The sequence below is a fragment of the Saccopteryx bilineata genome, chromosome 1, assembly GCF_036850765.1.
Source record: "Saccopteryx bilineata isolate mSacBil1 chromosome 1, mSacBil1_pri_phased_curated, whole genome shotgun sequence".
Classification (NCBI taxonomy): Eukaryota; Metazoa; Chordata; class Mammalia; order Chiroptera; family Emballonuridae; genus Saccopteryx; species Saccopteryx bilineata.
The window spans coordinates 393,404,150-393,422,177 of NC_089490.1; the positions used below are offsets into that span (position 1 = coordinate 393,404,150).

An 18,028-nucleotide genomic window follows, 5' to 3' on the forward strand; every position below is an offset into this window, starting at 1 on the left:
ACTTTTTGCAGATGATATGATCCTATACATTGAAAACCCCAAATAATCCACAAAAAGACTACTAGAAACAATAAGCCAATACAGTAAGGTCGCAGAATACAAAATTAACATACAGAAGTCAATAGCCTTTCTATATGCCAACAATGAAACATTCGAGAATGAACTCAAAAGAATAATCCTCTTCACGATTGCAACAAAAAAAATAAAATACTGGCCCTGGCCGGTTGGCTTAGTGGTAGAGCGTCGGCCTGGCATGCAGAAGTCCTGGGTTTGATTCCTGGGCAGGGCACACAGGAGAAGCACCCATCTGCTTCTCCACCCCTCCCCCTCTCCTTCCTCTCTGTCTCTCTCTTCCCCTCCCACAGCGGAGGCTCCATTGGAGCAAAGATGGCCCAGGTGCTGTGGATGGCTCCTTGGTCACTGCCCCAGGCGCTAGAGTGGCTCTGGTCGCAACAGAGCGACGCCCCGGAGGGGCAGAGCATCTCCCCCTGGTGGGCAGAGCATCGCCCCCTGGTGGGCATGCCGGGTGGATCCCAGTCGGGCGCATGCAGGAGTCTGTCTGACTGTCTCTCCCTGTTTCTAGCTTCAGAAAAATACAAAAATAAAATAAAATAAAATACTTAGGAATAAACATAACAAAGAGTGTAAAGGACTTATATAATGAAAACTATAAACCATTGTTAAGGGAAATAAAAAAAGATATAATGAGATGGAAGAATATTCCTTGTTCTTGGTTAGGAAGAATAAATATAATCAAGGTGGCCATATTACCCAAAGCAATATACAAATATAATGCAATTCCCATCAAAATTCCAATGACATTTTTCAAAGAAATGGAGCAAAAAAATAATCAGATTTATATGGAACTATAAAAAACCCCGAATAGCCAAAGCAATCCTAAAGAAAAAGAATGAAGCTGGGGGCATTACAATACCTGACTTCAAACTATATTATAGGGCCACGACAATCAAAATAGCATGTTATTGGCAGAAAAATAGACACTCAGACTAATGGAACAGAATAGAAAACCTAGAAATAAAACCACATATATATAGTCAAATAATTTTTGATAAAGGGGCCAACAACACACAATGGAGAAAAGAAAGCCTCTTCAATAAATGGTGCTGGGAAAACTGGAAAGCCACATGCAAAAGAATGAAACTGGACTACAGTTTGTCCCCCTGTACTAAAATTAACTCAAAATGGATCAAAGATCTAAACATAAGACCTGAAACAATAAATAAAGTACATAGAAGAAGACATAGGTACTAAACTCATGAACCTGGGTTTTAAAGAGCATTTTATGAATTTGACTCCAAAGGCAAGAGAAGTGAAGGCAAAAATTAATGAATGGGACTACATCAGACTAAGAAGTTTTTGCTCAGCAAGAGAAACTGATAACAAAATAAACAGACAGCCAACTAAATGGGAAATGATATTTTCAAACAACAGCTCAGATAAGGGCGTAATATCCAAAATATACAAAGAACTCATAAAACTCAACAACAAACAAACAAACAATCCAACAAAAAAATGGGAAGAGGACATGAACAGACATTTCTCCCAGGAAGAAATACAAATGGCCAACAGATATATGAAAAGATGCTCATCTTCTTTAGTTATTAGAGAAATGCAAATCAAAACTGCAATGAAATACCACCTCACACCTGTTAGATTAGCTATTATTAACAAGACAGGTAATAGCAAATGTTGGAGAGGCTGTGGAGAAAAAGGAACCCTCATCCACTGTTGGTGGGAATGTAAAGTAGTACAACCATTATGGAAGAAAGTATGGTGGTTCCTCAAAAAACTGAAAATAGAACTACCTTATGACCCAGCAATCCCTCTACTGGGTATATACCCCCAAAACTCAGAAACACTGATACGTAAAGACACATGCAGCCCCATGTTCATTGCAGCATTGTTCACAGTGGCCGGGACATGGAAACAACCAAAAAGCCCATCAATAGATGACTGGATAAAGAAGATGTGGCACATATACACTATGGAATACTACTCAGCCATAAGAAATGATGACATTGGATCATTTACAGCAAAGTGGTGGGATCTTGATAACATTATACGAAGTGAAATAAGTAAATCAGAAAAAACCAGAAACTGCATTATTCCATACATAGGTGGGACATAAAAGTGAGACTAAGAGACATTGATAAGAGTGTGGTGGTTACGGGGAGAGGGGGAGAGGGAGAGGGAAAGGGGGAGGGGGAGGGGCACAAAGAAAACTAGATAGAAGGTGACAGAGGCCAATCTGACTTTGGGTGATGGGTATGCAACATAATTGAACGACAAGATAACCTGGACATGTTATCTTTGAATATATGTATCCTGATTTATTGATGTTGCCCCATTAAAAAAATAAAATTGTTTTAAAAAAAAGAAAGCACTTAATGAACAACTAAGGAAACTAAGGAGCCAAAACAAAGAATTGATGCTTCTCATCTCTCTCCCTTCCTGTCTGTCTGTCACTCTCTCTGTCTCTCTCTCTATCTCTGTAAAAAAAAACACACCTCAGAATATTTCAATTTTTTTAAGCAAAAATACTATTTTATAGTTATTGTTTACATAAAATATTTTAAATTTACTTTCTTTTTCACATGATTTAAATGAACAGTAAATGTAGCCTGCATTTGTAGTTCATATTTTACTGCATATCTCCTCTCTGATTTGAACAGAGTACTTTACTCTCCTGGTGAACATTTATACAAGGAACAAGCTGCCTCTTTTAAAATATTTCCTAAAGGAATAAGCTGAATAATGCCTGCACAGTGTCTGTAACCAGTAGCTGCTAAATAAATGTTATCAGGATCAAGCATGCTTTCTTGCCAAAGTTATTATATCTACATTCACCTACCAACTTCCAAAATCCCTTCATATCATTTATTTGTTTAGAATGAAAAGTTGACTTAGTTGTTTCAAGATTTTTTTTTTTCTGATAGTACATCTACTGGGAACATAATAGGCAAACATTTGTTGTTTCTTAAACAGAGTAGACTCCCTTTCCTGGGGTCCAAGTGCCACCAAATAATCTCAGCACTTCTGACTTGAAACCAACACGGTCACTTGACTTTTCCCACCTGTTGAAGGAGAAGACAGAGAAGGTGGTCACAAAGCAGTGGTGCTTTGCAGTGAGATGAGTTCTACCTGGAACGTTGCCTCCACATAGACTGGTCCACAGGAACAAATGAGAAACAGCAGACTTTTCCAGAATATAAAATTCCCTTTGCCCTGGATTGCTCAGCAACTTGCAAATTTGCTACAGGAATCATTACCCTGCAGCTTTTAATGTGGACCTTGCCCTTTTGAACACTTGAAACCTGTATGGTTTTGCCAACCTCTATCATCAAAAAACAAACAAACAAAAAACTCTGAAGGAAAAAGCTTCTGTTTGCTGGTGTGGGGTCCAGAGGCGTTCAGTCCTTCCGTCTGGGCAGCAGGTACAAAATGCTGGATCTTCAAGTTTGGGAGTCTGGTTGTGTCTCGGGGGTTGGATCCATTTACTAGTTCTGTGTCTTTGGCCAGTTTTCTAGCCTTTGTGCTCAGTCTCCTCATCTATACGTAGGGTAAATAATGCTGCCCACTGTCACTAGTTCTTTTTTTTTTTTTCTAATTAAATGAGCTAACATTTGTGAAATGCTATCAGAGGTGATAGTTCTGTTCTATTTTTTTTTAAAGGATATAAGTTACATGAGTGTAACCTTGTTTCAGTCCCATGAAACTGCAACTTAGGACCTGTGTATTTGTAAATTATACACCATTTTAAAAGAAAGAGAGAATCTCTGTGTATTAAACATTCTGATGAGTTCTTTTTACGCCCAGTTTGGAGTGAGATTTTGCAATCTTGAGACATTCCTCACTTTTGGAAAATCTTCTTCTCCTGTGGTTTCTGCCTCTTCTTTGATTTTCCTCCATTTACATTATTTTTATCACTCTAATTTCTCTGTTATCACTTTTTAGAATGCCATTTGGATGAATGTTCAAACTTGTTAATGTTGTTCAGTTCTCTTTTCTTTTATATTTCCAATCCCATCTTCATTTTGTGTCATGATCTGCTAGATCTAGTTTTCTAAATATCTGTCGACTGTGTCAACTTTGCTTATCAGTCCATCTACTGAGATTTTTTTACTTAAAGTTTTAATGGTTAATTTACAAAATGTTTAGGGGATTCTTTTTTAAAATGCACGTAGCATAAAATATCACAATTATACTTACCTTAAGTTTTCTACTTGTTCTATTTCTTCTTCAGTGGGTGTGAAGTCATCCACAGATTGAATCTGATGCCCCTCTTCTCCTTGTCAATTTTGTAGTCAATCTTGGTTTTCTTTTCATCTTTGAGTTTGAAAATTCTTATCCACACTTAAAAAAATTACTGTTGCCTCATAGTTTGGTAAGATGAGATAAGACACATTACATAATGTGACAATAGCTTGACATCTTTCTATGAAGCCCTTCACTCTTCCAAAGGTTAAAAGCTCTCTGTTGCTTCCCATCCCCAGGATCCTTCCTCACTGCCTCACATTTGCAAAAATTTTAACAAAAATCAGGATAGAATCAAGGGTAAAAAAACAAAACAAAACAACAACAACAAAAAACACAAGCTTTGGGCATTCTAGCTCTGATCAATAATAGCCTTGAGTTGTTTTACTTTAACTAGTGTGTTTGTTGACTCAGTGCTGATCCTCCCCCTTGTGCCATCATAGCAGATGTTTCACATATGTTATAGGTTTCTTACAGTTTCATTTGTCCATGGTCCTGATCCTTTTTACTCTCCAGCTTATAAAATTTCTCCAAAACATCTGAAGCATTAATGAATTCTGTCTTTTCTTCCCTGATTCTTATTGATGTTAATTTAATGAGGCTTAGATAAATAATGAGATAACTAGGTTTCATCTGAAATCTTGAGTAATTCTCTAACATACATGTATGCACTCCTTTTTATGTCTATTTTTACAGATGCATGCATTTTATCTGCATGTTAAAAATAGGAAACCAAACATACTGTGGTAATATGATTTGCTCAGTGTCATTCAGTGAGTGGCTGAACCACACCTGGAATTTAGACACATATTGACTTCTAGTCCTATGTTGTAACCACGTCCCTGAGCACACGATATTTAGGTATTTAAAACAATAGTCTGAATCAGGTTGAATGATGTCAGAGTAATGATTGTGTGAGAGATATTCCTGATCTCTCCCCTTAAAATTTCGAAAAATTGAACAACTATAATGCAGTAAAGGAACCCCAGCTGGGCTTGCAGGTGTGCCTGAAAGATTCATGCACTGAATGCACTAAAGGCAGGAAGGGCTGAAAATGGGGAGGGCAGAAGATAAAACACATTTGAAGTTCTCTCTGGGTAGGAGACAAACTCGGAATTGTTTTTTTTGTTGTTGTTGTTGTTTTCTGCCAGACTACAGGGAGGAGGGATGCTTGGGCTTTCTGGATTTTGTCTGAGAGGTATGGAGAGGGAAACCTGGAGTGACTGGGTCTCCTTCTTCAGGGAGGAGCGGTGAAATAAAGGGACAGAGTGGGAGATACTAAACCAAAGTGGCCAAAGTGCGGGGTCATGGCCAGTGTTCTTGTGGTCTGCCTGCAGCCTGCACTTTGGGCAGAGTCAGAGAAAACCAAAGTGTGGCCCTCAACCTCCCAGATTTTGCCTCCATCATCTTGCAGTACCGAGAGTGGCAGAGACAGACCCCACAGCTAACTCTCCAGAGCCACTCTCTCCTCTGAAGAATGGAGGTGCTTCACATCTGGTCTCCTGGTCTGTTCAGATGTGGGCAAAAGCACCTAGAGGCCCAAGATCACTATTACTAAGGCCATAGAGCCATAAAGCTAAAGCTGTAAAGCCATCACAACATGCCCCACCCACCAAGGTGACTGCAGCCCCACCTACATTATTGCAATAGCAACATCTCAGTGGAGGACAGCCCAGGAATTTCACAGAACTAAAACCTACAGTACAGTGACACTTACTGAAAAAAAAAACACAGTAATCTCTCAAAACTGAAATATATTTTTCCTTTATTACCCATTTTCCCTTTTTCTCTTTTGAATTTCATTTCCCTTCTTTTTGTATTTTTTTGAAGTGAGAAACAGGGAAGCAGAAAGACAACCTCCTACGTGCCCCCAACTGGGGTCCACCCTGCATGCTCACTAAGGGGTGATGCTCTGCCCATCTGGGGTGTTGTTCCATTGCAACTGGAGCCATTCTAGCACTTGAGGCAGAGGCCATGGGGCCATCCTCAGCATCTGGGCCAACTTTGCTCCACTGGAGCCTTTGCTATGGGAGAGGAAGAGAGAGGTAGAGAGAAAGGAGAGGGGGAAGGGTGGAGAAGCAGATGGGTGCTTCTCCCATGTGCCCTGGTTGGGAATCGAACCCAGGACTTCCACACACCAGGCTAATGCTCTACCACTGAGCCAACTAGCCAGGGCTGAGTTTCATTTTCTTTAATTTTTATATTTTTATTTTTATTTTTTGTGGGTCTTTTATTGGTTTTTTATTTTTTTGGTTTTCTATTTTATTTTACTTTATTTAGAAAATTAAATTTATCAGGGTAACATTGGTCAATAAGAGTGTATAGGTTTCAGCATTTGAGCTGTTGATTATGTTGTATACTTATCACCTGAAGTCAAATCATTTTCCTTCACCATATAGTTGTCTCTCCTTAAACCCAGCTTAAAAGGCATATTGGGTGATTGATTTATATTTATGAAATATTACAGTTGAAATCTTCTTAGAGTTGTGCTTTAATATTACAAGAACCCATAAAAGTTTTGATATACTGTGTGTGTAAGTTTTAAAAGTTATTTCATCAGAATTACAAGAATACTTAGTATTTAGAAATAGTTTATTTGTTGACAAAATTGGCATCTTAAAAGGGAAGATAAATATAGAGATAGAGCATAAGTTTCTTAATTAATTTTGTTTATAATCTAAGTGGGAGCAAATGTTATTTAAAGGGTCCTTAAAGAGCATAGTTTTAAAGTTGCAAACTTTTAAATTATTTGTAAACAAAATAATGGAATTCACCAGCTGAATTTAAAGCACAGACGCAATCCTTCATTTCACCCATCTACTCTAAGCCCTGTCCCAGAACAGAAGTCCTTACCCTGCCTCATCCACAGAAGACTGAGTGAAATCTTCAACAAGTCCATGGAGGCTGCATAGATATGTGGAATCAAGAAGCTCAGAATTTATGTGGGTATTATAGCGGCAGCAGGAAGACTTCCTCTCTACCCCTCATTATGTCCACCTCCCTCAATGGTCCCCTGCTGTATGGTAAACATGACCTTCTCCAGAAAACATACTTTAGCTTAATGGATAGTAAATGTAAATAAATAGATACATTTTATCTTCACAGAGGAGGAATGTAATGAGGGAATCAGCCACCTTGCTATAAAACAGCACTGAATATCTGTAGACCAAGAAAAAAAAAAAAAGATTTAACAAATTGAGGGATAAAAAACGCTTCATTCTCTTCTGAGTGCCATATGGTAGGCAACCCTTTCAAGTAGCTTTTTAAGGATGGCTGCCTGATGAATACCAAACCCACCCTCACTTTGTCTACTGTGATCCACAATACATCCTATTGGTTTCATGTATGTCACAAGATTGCCCTTCGTGCTTGTGTCACGAGGTGCTTTTCTTTACCTAAACCTGAGGTCCTTCTTCCTATCTCAGTGTCATCAGCCTCTTCCCCTCCCTGACCACAGGGACCTCTTGGAAGAGAGTCTTAGCTTGTTCTCATATAGAAATGAAAGCCTGTGGTTTTGTAGTGTTAAGGTGTTGAGTTGTGGACCTCTCTTCTCCACTGGGTGTTTAACACTCTCTCTATTCTTTCTGCAATACGATTTTTCTCAGTACCCAAGTCTTAAATGTTGTATCTACTGTGTAGTTTTTTTCCCCTTCAATCAATAGTATTATTTTATGTGGGGGTCTTAATTCAGCTTGACAGTAAAGTATATCTACAATTTAAAGAATAAGGTCTTTTTCTGCTCTTGACAAAGTCACTAAAAAAACAGTCTGCTTCCATGTGAGGAAGTCCCAGTTTGGTTCTCAAAGCACTTAGAATGCCAGACTGTGGATGCAATTGAGCTTGGGGAGGGTTGAAGGAGGCTCATGACAAGTAGTTGGAGAGCTGTGCTGGGGCTGAGCAGTACAGACAGAAAATGTGCCCCTAAATATGGGACCATGGAGGACGGTGAAAATGTCACCTTGAACATGAAAGATCCTTCAGGGACAATTTTAAACAACCTTGTTGAATATACATGCTTGACAAGTCTTAGCACTCAAAAGTCTGTGTTTTTTTCTTTTCCTTTTTGTTTTTTCCTGCACAACCCTCAAGAACTGAATATCTTTTATCTTATTTTAAAAGAAAAATCCCTTGTGTTTTCTAGTTGTCAGGTTTTATGGAAAAATAGTAAAAAGTTAGTTGATGCCTGTGTATTACACTTTTTAGTAACAACATTTGTATAAGCTTTAAGAATTATTTATGATGGACCTAGAGTATATTAGGCTAATTAAAATAAGTCAGAGAAAGATAAATACCACATGATTTCACCTTTATATGGAATCTAAAGAACAAAATAAGTGAACAACAACAACAAAAAGAAACAAGCACATAGATACAGAGAACAAACTAATTTTTGCCGTGGGAGGTTTGGAGGGCTCAGTAGAAAAGGCTAAGGGATCAGGAAGTACAAAATAGGTAGTTACAACATAGTCATGGTGATGTAAAAGACAGCATAAAAATACAGTCAATATTATTGTAATAACAGTGTATGGAGCCAGCTGGCTACTAGACCTATTGAGGAGATCATGTTGTAAATTTTACAAATGTCTGCTCACTCCACTACACACCAAAAGTTAATGTAAAAGAACATTTAAAGACATCTCTTTATTGAAAACAATTTTAAAATGAAATACTAAAAATCAATTAGACCACAACTTTACATTGATAACTACTATAGGAAGACAATGTACCTAATAGTGTGCAATATGAATTCTCATCTATAGGTCTAGAGAATAAGATATGTTCTATCATTTCACCAAGTTGGTGGTTTTTAATGTGTGGCTTCTGGACAGGAAGCAACAGGATTACCTGGGAACTTGTTAGAAATGTAAGTTATGGTACTCTACATTAAGTCTCCTTGTTGGAGGAAAGCCAAAGCACCGAGTGACTTTCTGTTCCCATCCTGAGGAAGTGAAGGTCGAGACCAAGCATACATGACTGAAAGCAGTCGCATCCAGGGAAGGTCCAAGGACGCAGATGCTTGGCCCTGCTGGAGCTTTCTGCAGGTCAGGAATCAGACAGCAGATGGTGTGGTGTTATGTCTCAGAAAGGGCAAGAGAAATCCAATCAGTTTTGCAAAACTAAATAATAAAATGCTACACTGTATTCTATTTGTTAATTTCTTACTCATTTTTGCTTAATAAATTGGATACCTGATCTCTCTAAGGCACCACAATCCTGGAGAGATTGGGGTCCTCCACTTGCAGTATTATTGCTGCCTCATTCCTTTGTGGCTCTTCTTCATGAAACCCTGAATATTAATAACATCTCCTGAATCAGAAAATCTAGGGGTGAAGCCCACAATCTGTATAAACAACCCTGCTCAGTAATCTTGATGCATCTTCAAGTGAGAGAACCTCTATTCTGGATCCAGTGGTTCTCAGCCAGAGGTGATTTTGCCTCCAAGGGATATTATTAACAGCTGAGACATGTTTGTTGTCATAACTGGAATGGAGGTTGCTACTGGCATGCAGTGGCGAGAAGCAGAGATCCTGGTACGTATCCTATAAATACACAGGATGACCCTTTAGGAAAGAATTGTCCACTCTAAAATGTCCACTGTGCCAAGGTTGAGCAAACTTATACTATTCTAAGCCTCCTCTCTCTTGGCTGGCCAAGAAAGTAAGCATTCATCATTGGTTTTTCTGTGTGTGGGGGCTTCATCCCCAATTTCATAGCTTAGTTTCAGGCATTCATGAACCAAAAAAGAACAGGTTCCTAATCCAGATGTGACTACCTTCGGTCCAGTGTTCTCTCTGTTGCAGAGTTTCAAAGTTGAGTACTGTTTCTCTTGAAATATCAGGACATTAAACTCTCCCAGCTACCCTGTCCCAACCAGTAAACAGATTCTTCCCTGTGACTGTTATCTGAACCACATAGAATTCAAGCATCCTGAACCAATGTGCCAGGTTCAAGTTAAACAGTAGGTACCCTGTTGTAGTGCCCTGCCCCTCAACATTCATTTCTTCTCAATAACTCTCTACCCTCCTGGTTCTAGGTCCTCCTACTCTCCATAAAATCAACCCAGACTCTTCTCACCATGAACCGTTAAACACCAACTTCTACAATCAAACACAAATCCTTTTATTGTTTGGGGGTATGGGTGGATTTAGGAAGCTCTGCTTTTAGAACCAGTTTTGAATCATTTTTCCAGGTGTGGGAGTGAGAAGAGGATAGACTAATCTAGTCTTTTTTTAGTAACCCTCCTTGTTATATTGTATAATTATGTTTAACTGAATATTTCAACTATATTTGTTCCTAATTATTTAATGTAACAACAAGTCACCAATTAGAGGAGAGGATAATCTCTGCATTCTCGTGAGCAGAGTTCACTTATTGACTATGAAGAGAAAGGCCATAGAATAGAGAAGAATGAGTCATAATGCCCAGAAATTACTACCCTACTCTGGATAATCTGGCAGGGCTCTACTGATCCCTGCAGTGGGGCTCCAGGAGAAGCCATTTGGGGCTACATGGAGCTGTTGAATGTGTCCCGTAGATCCCAGAGTTGTGGAAAACTGAACTATGTGGCATCCCTGGGATTGCTCCACACAGAGAACTTGAAGGGAAGCCCATTATGTCTTGAATAAAGAGACCTTAGTGGTTGATCATTCACATGCCTCCTCAGAGTAAACTACTTTAGTGATGACCACAAGTACAATTTATTTTTTTCTCCCTGACTAGCCATCCACTGCTCCAACCACATGCTTGTGCCCATTGACAATGTCTTGTGTGTAGGATGGCATCACAGGGGTATGCAGTGCCACTGGTTCCAGTCACAGGACAGGCGGATATGATGCAGATTGTAACTCATAGTCTGTATAATTTTGTTGTTCTTGTCTGTGTGGAAATACACAGGGAAGCCGAGTTTGGTCAGAGCCTGGGACTCAGTATAGTTGAGATAGGTGATGAGGCCCTGGCCCCTGTACTCCGGCACGGTGCCTCCCATCCGCATCTCTCCTGTCTGGTCCATCAGGGACCAGCACACAGGAGTCCCTTCGGGTCCCAGCAGACAGAAGGTGGGGAAGTTCTGGATACAGCGCTCGATGAATCTCTGACTCCTGTCATTGCCACCAAAATGCCATATTTCATTTACCAGGGCAGCGTGGGTGACATCCAGGGATGAGAGTTTGAGCATTTCTTGATTGCTATAGAGGTTCCAAGAGAAAAGTAATGTTTATGAGCACTTACTATATTTCTTCTTACCCCTATTGTATAACTTGCATTTCTGAAAATGACTCCTCTGGCTGCTCTGAGGAATATTGAGTGTAGGGAGACCAGAGTGAAAGCAGGAAGAGAAGTTGGGAGGTGACCTCAGAAATGAGAGGGGTGAGCAGTGCAGTGACTTTCAGCAAACTTACATGGCCTTGGGTTTGCCATCGCCAGGTGGTAAGTTCCTTACATCCAACAGGGAAGGAATCAGTTTCTTGATGGTGTCAAACGACATGTAGAGAAAGCACTGTGTTTGTTTGACTTGGAAGGATTTTGTGGCTGCAAGATTTTGTATTACCTCATTCAGGCTGGACTGTGAACCTAGAAGGGATTTTCAGGAGAGATGCAATGGTTTCAGAGCATCCTGTGGAGAAGCTGTGCAGTGGAGTAGGAAGTGCCTGCACATGCAGTCCCAGAGCCCTGGGTTTGGGTTGGTGCTGCCGCTGTGTGACTGGGGTCTCATTGTCAGGATTTGTGCCATGAACGTGCTCAGACATTCATGCAGCCATGGTCATAGCATTTGTGACAATATCAAGACTGAAACTAAGTTTCCTTCAGCTACATGATCATGTAGTTTTGAAAATCACAGCATATGAGGTATAAAAACAATAGTGGCCACAACCTATTGTGTACGTATTCTGTTCCCAGTGTGTTTTATTATTGTAAGAATGACCCATAGTTTACCCACAACTTTTTGTATCCATTCCCTAGGACAGTCCCCACCTGCTCTGCATCTGACACTGGTACAGGACTTGCTTTTGTCAATGGGAAAGAGTAAATTTGACACAGAGAGTGGCTTAAGAGTGCTTGCACATTAGGGCTTTCTCTTTCTTTGTGCTCCTGAGTACTTTGACACCAGCATGATACAAATAGGTTTAGGCTCACTTACTAAGTAAGGTCTTGTGCTCCTATCATGCTGTCACCGTAGCGGTCACAACAGACAGCCATGACCATCATTCAGACATGTGAATGAGGCCATGCTAGAGCCATCAGCCCATAGTCCATCCATTAACAGATCACAGCTGCATGAGTAAAGCGAGATGAAACCAGCAGAAGAGCTGCCTTGCAAAGCCTAACCCAAATGTGAGTTCACAGATTATGAGGTTTGCTCTGCAGTGCAAGTCAATTGAGACATCCAGGTATTGTGTTAAGTAATTCTTAGGTAAAATTTTATCTAATCTTTTAATCACACCCGTGTTTCAGCTACCATTAGTTACCTCATTTTTATATATGATATCAGTGAGGATAAGTCATGTGCCTAGGATCATATAGCAAATAACAGACAAATGCCATTCTAGGAAGTCTATTCTGGGGGGCATGTTCGTAACTATGACAGTTGTCTTTTATGACCATAAAAGTGCTTTATGAAACGAATTATCATTCTTTTTTCAGGCATAGAGGGACCTAGGGAAAACTCTACTTTTGCACCCAACCAACCTAAGGGATCTTGAACATATTTGAAAATTATGCCATATATTCTTGGCTATCCAGGAATTATACTGTGTTTTCCTTTATGAAGCCTACTCTTAGCAAGTTTTGAGGGTGTTTTTTCCACTTTACAAGTATAGTCACAACTGAGGCAAAAAATTGACACAGGCTGAGGGTCTGAAGAATGGGGAGAGGGGACATGAGTCATAGGGATAATTATTCAGGACAGAGAAGTGAGGAGCACCTTTCCCGTTCCTCTGACTTACTTTGGATCTGCAGATGCTGTTTCCAGTTGATGACTTCTGGTGCACCAAACAGTTCCTGACAGTTCTCAGGGTCCTTGGAGTAGATTTGGTAAGTGTTGGTGTAGTGATCAGAGTCATCTACCATCTCCTGTTGTCATTGGAGAAAGGGAAATAAAGCCAATTTCATGTAGTTCATGACTGCGATTCTTATTTCCAAATTTCATTACACCGTGAGTACTGGCATATTGGTGCAGTACTATGATTTCTAAATCATTTAAATCATGATACCAAGATAAGAGAACTAAGTATTCAATTTATGGTGGGAGATGGCAGGACAATACTATTTTCTACCACAGAATTGCGTTAGAATATCAAAACAAAGACACAACAGTTTACAAAGCATTCTTCTGTATTTCCATCATCCTCAACAGGAAGATGGGACAAGCAATTCACAAAGAGTAGCTTCTGTTAAAAATTAATTTTACTACAGTTTAAATAGTTGGGTAACTCTGGATTATAACCTCTCTCTATAGTTAAAGAAGTCAAAAAAGATGGAAAAATACTATAGTTAAATGAATTGTGTTCCAAAAGAATAAGGAATCTTCTTGTTTTAGAAAGATCCCCTTAAATATTAAATAAGAGATGTGATTCCTAAAAAGAAAAAGGCACAGGAAAATATTACCAAGACTAGTGAAAGAAGTAGAAAGCCTTTTTTAAATGGTTAGAAAATGTAGAAAATACACTCACAAGTCCACCATGATACCACTAAGTCATTTAAGGCCACAATCAAGATAAAAAGATATATAATTTCATATTAGTTTTTATTATAATAAAATTACAACTACAGTATAAATGTCTTCATTTTATATACTGTTTTAATTAGTGGTCTTAAAATAATTCTTAGGTGTCTGAGATATATACTACTTGTATTTTTCTAAACTCATAATTTTACTAAATGTTTTCAAGTAAGGTTAGATTTTTTTTTTAAATGGAGTTGTACTAATTCTTAAATGTTTCCAAACATGTTTATCAAAATTCTAGTGTTATAAATTTGCTTTATACAATTATGCCGACAAATTGCCTATTTTACATCTTCCTGCCTTTGGCCTTATCATGTGTTCTTTTCCTTATCAGCTTAACAAAAATATAATAATCTACAAAATGCCATTCAGGGGGACCTTCTACTAATAGACATGTCTAACCATATCCTGTGACCGCCATCTTCAACCTCCGTAGTGTAATCAGCTTCTGTCTGTGCTATTTCTGTATGTTGTGCACCTTCCTTTCTTACACACTAGGTACCACATTGTAATTCACTTGCTCATGTGCCTTTTCCTTCAGGCCATGAGCTGCCTGAGGACAAGGACTTGTTCACCATCACTGCGATTTATTCCTGTGACCCCAGGCCCTACCACATTTCCAGGGACGTGGTGGGCTCATAGCAATCAAGAACACTGAGAAGTGTATTCATTCCACATCTGGCACCTTACCTGCTCCTGAGGGCGGACAACCACTGTAGTAAAGTCAGGCCACTTGTCCACCAGGGCCTTTAGCTTGAATGGGTTTCTCTGGTTCATGTGGAAGACTGTCCCATAAACCTTTAGGATTCCAAGGAAGTTGGTAATATACCAGATGGCCAAAGTAGGTTAGAGTAGTTCGTATGGAAAAAGACATGTAGGTTATGATCAGTATAGTAGTTTTGTAAACTATGGTTCTTTCCTGTTCTTTCTATTTTTCTGAGAGAGGCAGGAAGAGAGAGATACAGAGAGACAGGAACATCGAGCTGTTCTTGTGTGTGTTCTGACCAGGGGTTGAACCAGCAATTCATGCACTTCAGAATGATGCACCAACTAATCAAGCTATCCAGCCAGGACTAAAGTAACTGTGTCTCCCATACTCACAACTGTAAACCTCTTTTTGCCCACCTGTGTATTAAGAAGGAGTGGTGAAGTACCTTGCTTGATCGGGATAGCGTTATTTCTATGAAACCATGGTATTTTAGAATAGAAATGTAGCTAATGAGCACTTCTGTCACCTAATTTTAAATATTTTTTGCCACAATATGTATATCTTTGAAAATATATTTATATTGTATAACATTCAAATGCTTAAAATTTATGAATAAATATCATAAACTCACTCATTGTAGAATTTAGTATGCCTGAACCTGATGTATGTCAACTATACCTCAACTTAAGAAATGCAAATTAATATTTTAATAGATTTCCTTAATTCATATACACACACACATGAAATTATGGAAAACAAAAAAATAAATTAGGTACATGTGATTTTAAAATATTTTCCCTATTGAAAAAATATATTTTGTTCATATATTTTATTTAATAATAATTTTATTATTAATAAAGTAGAGCATTATGTGATATGGATGAACCAATCTTCATTTCTTAAACTTTTTATCTAAGTCAAACAATGTAGCAAAGATAGTACAAAGGGATTCCATAGCATAACTCCATCATAAAGAGGTGATGTGAACTAAGTGAGATGCAGCCTGGGTGAAATTCTGCCACAAAACAGATGCTCAGCAAAGGCTCATTCTCCTTCTCACTTCTGTCACTGGAAGACACAACCCTCTGCTTTCCTGAGATTGTCCCAGGCTCACCTTTAAGGACTCAGGGAGGCCCTTCCTCAAGGATTTTTCTAGCATCTGCAGCATCTGTGAACCCTGCAAGTGAAGCATCTGGGCAGGAATTTTAGCCTAGAGGGAGGATCAACAAACATCCGGGATGAGAAAATGCTGAACCAGTAGGAATTAGATCCACACATGTTTACTTGAAACTTAGAAGGTTGAACAGGTAATGTAAGTCTGCCCATTGTAAAGTCACTGCCTGGAAGGGAGAGGGAGAGAAAGTAGAGCCACTCTACATTTCTAGCCTTACTATGAAGGAGGGCACCATACAAGTTCTGAGGAGACCACCTCATAGAGGACACCATGAAACAAGAGTAGTAGGTTCTATGGTAATGCCCACACCTTCCTCAGTGCCCTCTACTGGTGGCACTGTCACTGAAGTCCTCATTAACGCAAAGGAAAAAGGAGACTGGCAGAATGCACATGGCTCTCTTTCAGAGATATTCACTTTGTCACACTACCCTGAATTTTTACTAAAGACACAGTTATTTTATTAAACATTCTTGAAGTTTCCTTGTACATCTTAGGATGACATTGCTGTCAGCGATTTCCCCAATACCACCTCTAATAAGCTCTGTAACCTTCAAAGAGTTACCTACCCTCTTTGAACCATAGTTTTTACTCATTAGCTAATCCTAATGAAAACAGACTCTACCTAGATAATTATTGTCTGTGTCCCATTTTGCAAAATGGAAGGTGAGGAAGCTGAGAAGCCAGATAGGAAGGAGAAGACACCTGAAGCCCAGAAAGCTGATGATGGTGGCTAGGTCAAGAAGGGTAACCCCAAGGCCAAGAATCCGAAGAAGAAGAAGACCCACTGCAGCCAAAACTTTATCCTGTTCAGAGGAATCATCAGATATTCCCGATCGACTCTGTATTTCTGAAGGCCATGTCCCAGGGCAAGTATTCAGCCGGGGAATGTGGGATTGAGAAGAAAAGAGAGCAGGTTCTTGCAACTGTCACAAAACCAGCTGGTGGTAACAAGAACAGTGGTACCTGAGTGGTTACACTTTGCAAATTGGCTAGGGACCATACTAGTGAAGATGTGCCTATAAAGATGGAATTTCTAGATTCAAAGAAAGCTTCTTTTTTAACTTTAAAGAATACTCAAAATATTAAAAAAATTTAAAGTAAAAAAGAAACACTATTGTATGGTTATAGTTTACACAAAATTTTTTAACTCCCCTTTCTTTTCACAGGATTTAGATAAACAGTAAATGTGGCCTGCATTCTAGTTCATATCCTGTATATTTCCTCTCTGAATTGAAGAGAGTACTTCACTCTCCTGGTGAACATTTATACAAGGAACAAGCTACCTCTTTTAGAATGTTCCCTAAAGGAATAAGTTGAATAATGCCTGCACAGTGTCTGTAACCAGTAGCTGCTAAATAAATGCTATCAGGATCAAGCATCCTTTCTCACCAATGGTATTACATCTCTATTCACCCACTAGCTTCCAAAATCTCTTCATATTATTTATTTGTTTAGAATAAAAAATTGACTTAGTCATTTCAAGATTTTTTCCCACAGTACATCTACTGTATACATAGTAGGTGCACATATGTTGTTTCTCAAATGGAGTAGACTCCCTTTCCTGGGGTTCAAGCGCCACCAAATAAGCTCAGCACTTCCAACTTGAAACCAACAAGATCATTTGACTTTTCTCACCTTTTGAAGGAGAAGGCAGAGAAGGTGGTCACAAAGCAGTGGTTCTTTGCAGTGAGATGAGTTCTACCTGGAAAGTTGTCTCCACATAGACTGGTCCACAGGAACAAATGAGAAACAGCAGACTTTTTCAGAATATAAAATTCCCTTTGCCCTGGATTGCTCGGCAGCTTGCAAATTTGCTACCAAATCATTACACTGCAGCTTTTAATGTGGACCTTGCCCTTTTGAACACTTGAAACCTGTATGGTTTTGCCAACCTCTATCATCAAAAAACAAACAAACAAAAAACTCTGAAGGAAAAAGCTTCTGTTTGCTGGTGTGGAGTCCAGAGGCGTTCAGTCGTTCCGTCTGGGCAGCAGGTGCAAAATGCTGGATCTTCAAGTTTAGGAGCCTGGTTGTGTCTCGGGGGTTGGATCCGTTTACTTGTTCTGTGTCTTTGGCCAGTTTTCTAGTCTTTGCGCTCAGTTCCCTCATCTATACGTAGGGTAAATAATACTACTCACCACTGAAATGA

At 39.2% G+C, this 18,028-nt stretch overlaps 1 protein-coding gene across 6 annotated transcripts in view; it reads right to left on the reverse strand.

Annotated features, from left to right (window-relative positions):
* LOC136318749 (glycine N-acyltransferase-like) overlaps positions 1–17,694 on the reverse strand; it is a 31,816-nt gene extending 14,122 nt beyond the window's left edge. For 2 of the 6 annotated variants that reach the window (XM_066251584.1, XM_066251581.1), the window contains exons 1-3: positions 15,820–15,848; positions 14,687–14,794; positions 13,218–13,344 (exon numbers count right to left, since the gene is read on the reverse strand). In XM_066251584.1, the coding sequence (XP_066107681.1) occupies positions 13,218–13,334 (117 nt within the window). In that variant the 5' untranslated portion in view covers positions 13,335–13,344; positions 14,687–14,794; positions 15,820–15,848. Of the gene's footprint in view, positions 1–3,095; positions 3,286–13,217; positions 13,345–14,686; positions 14,795–15,819; positions 15,849–17,514 lie in introns of those variants that run through there. The other 4 variants (XM_066251582.1, XM_066251583.1, XM_066251586.1 and 1 more) reach the window with 4 other exon arrangements.
* Between the last annotated feature and the right edge of the window lie 334 nt (positions 17,695–18,028).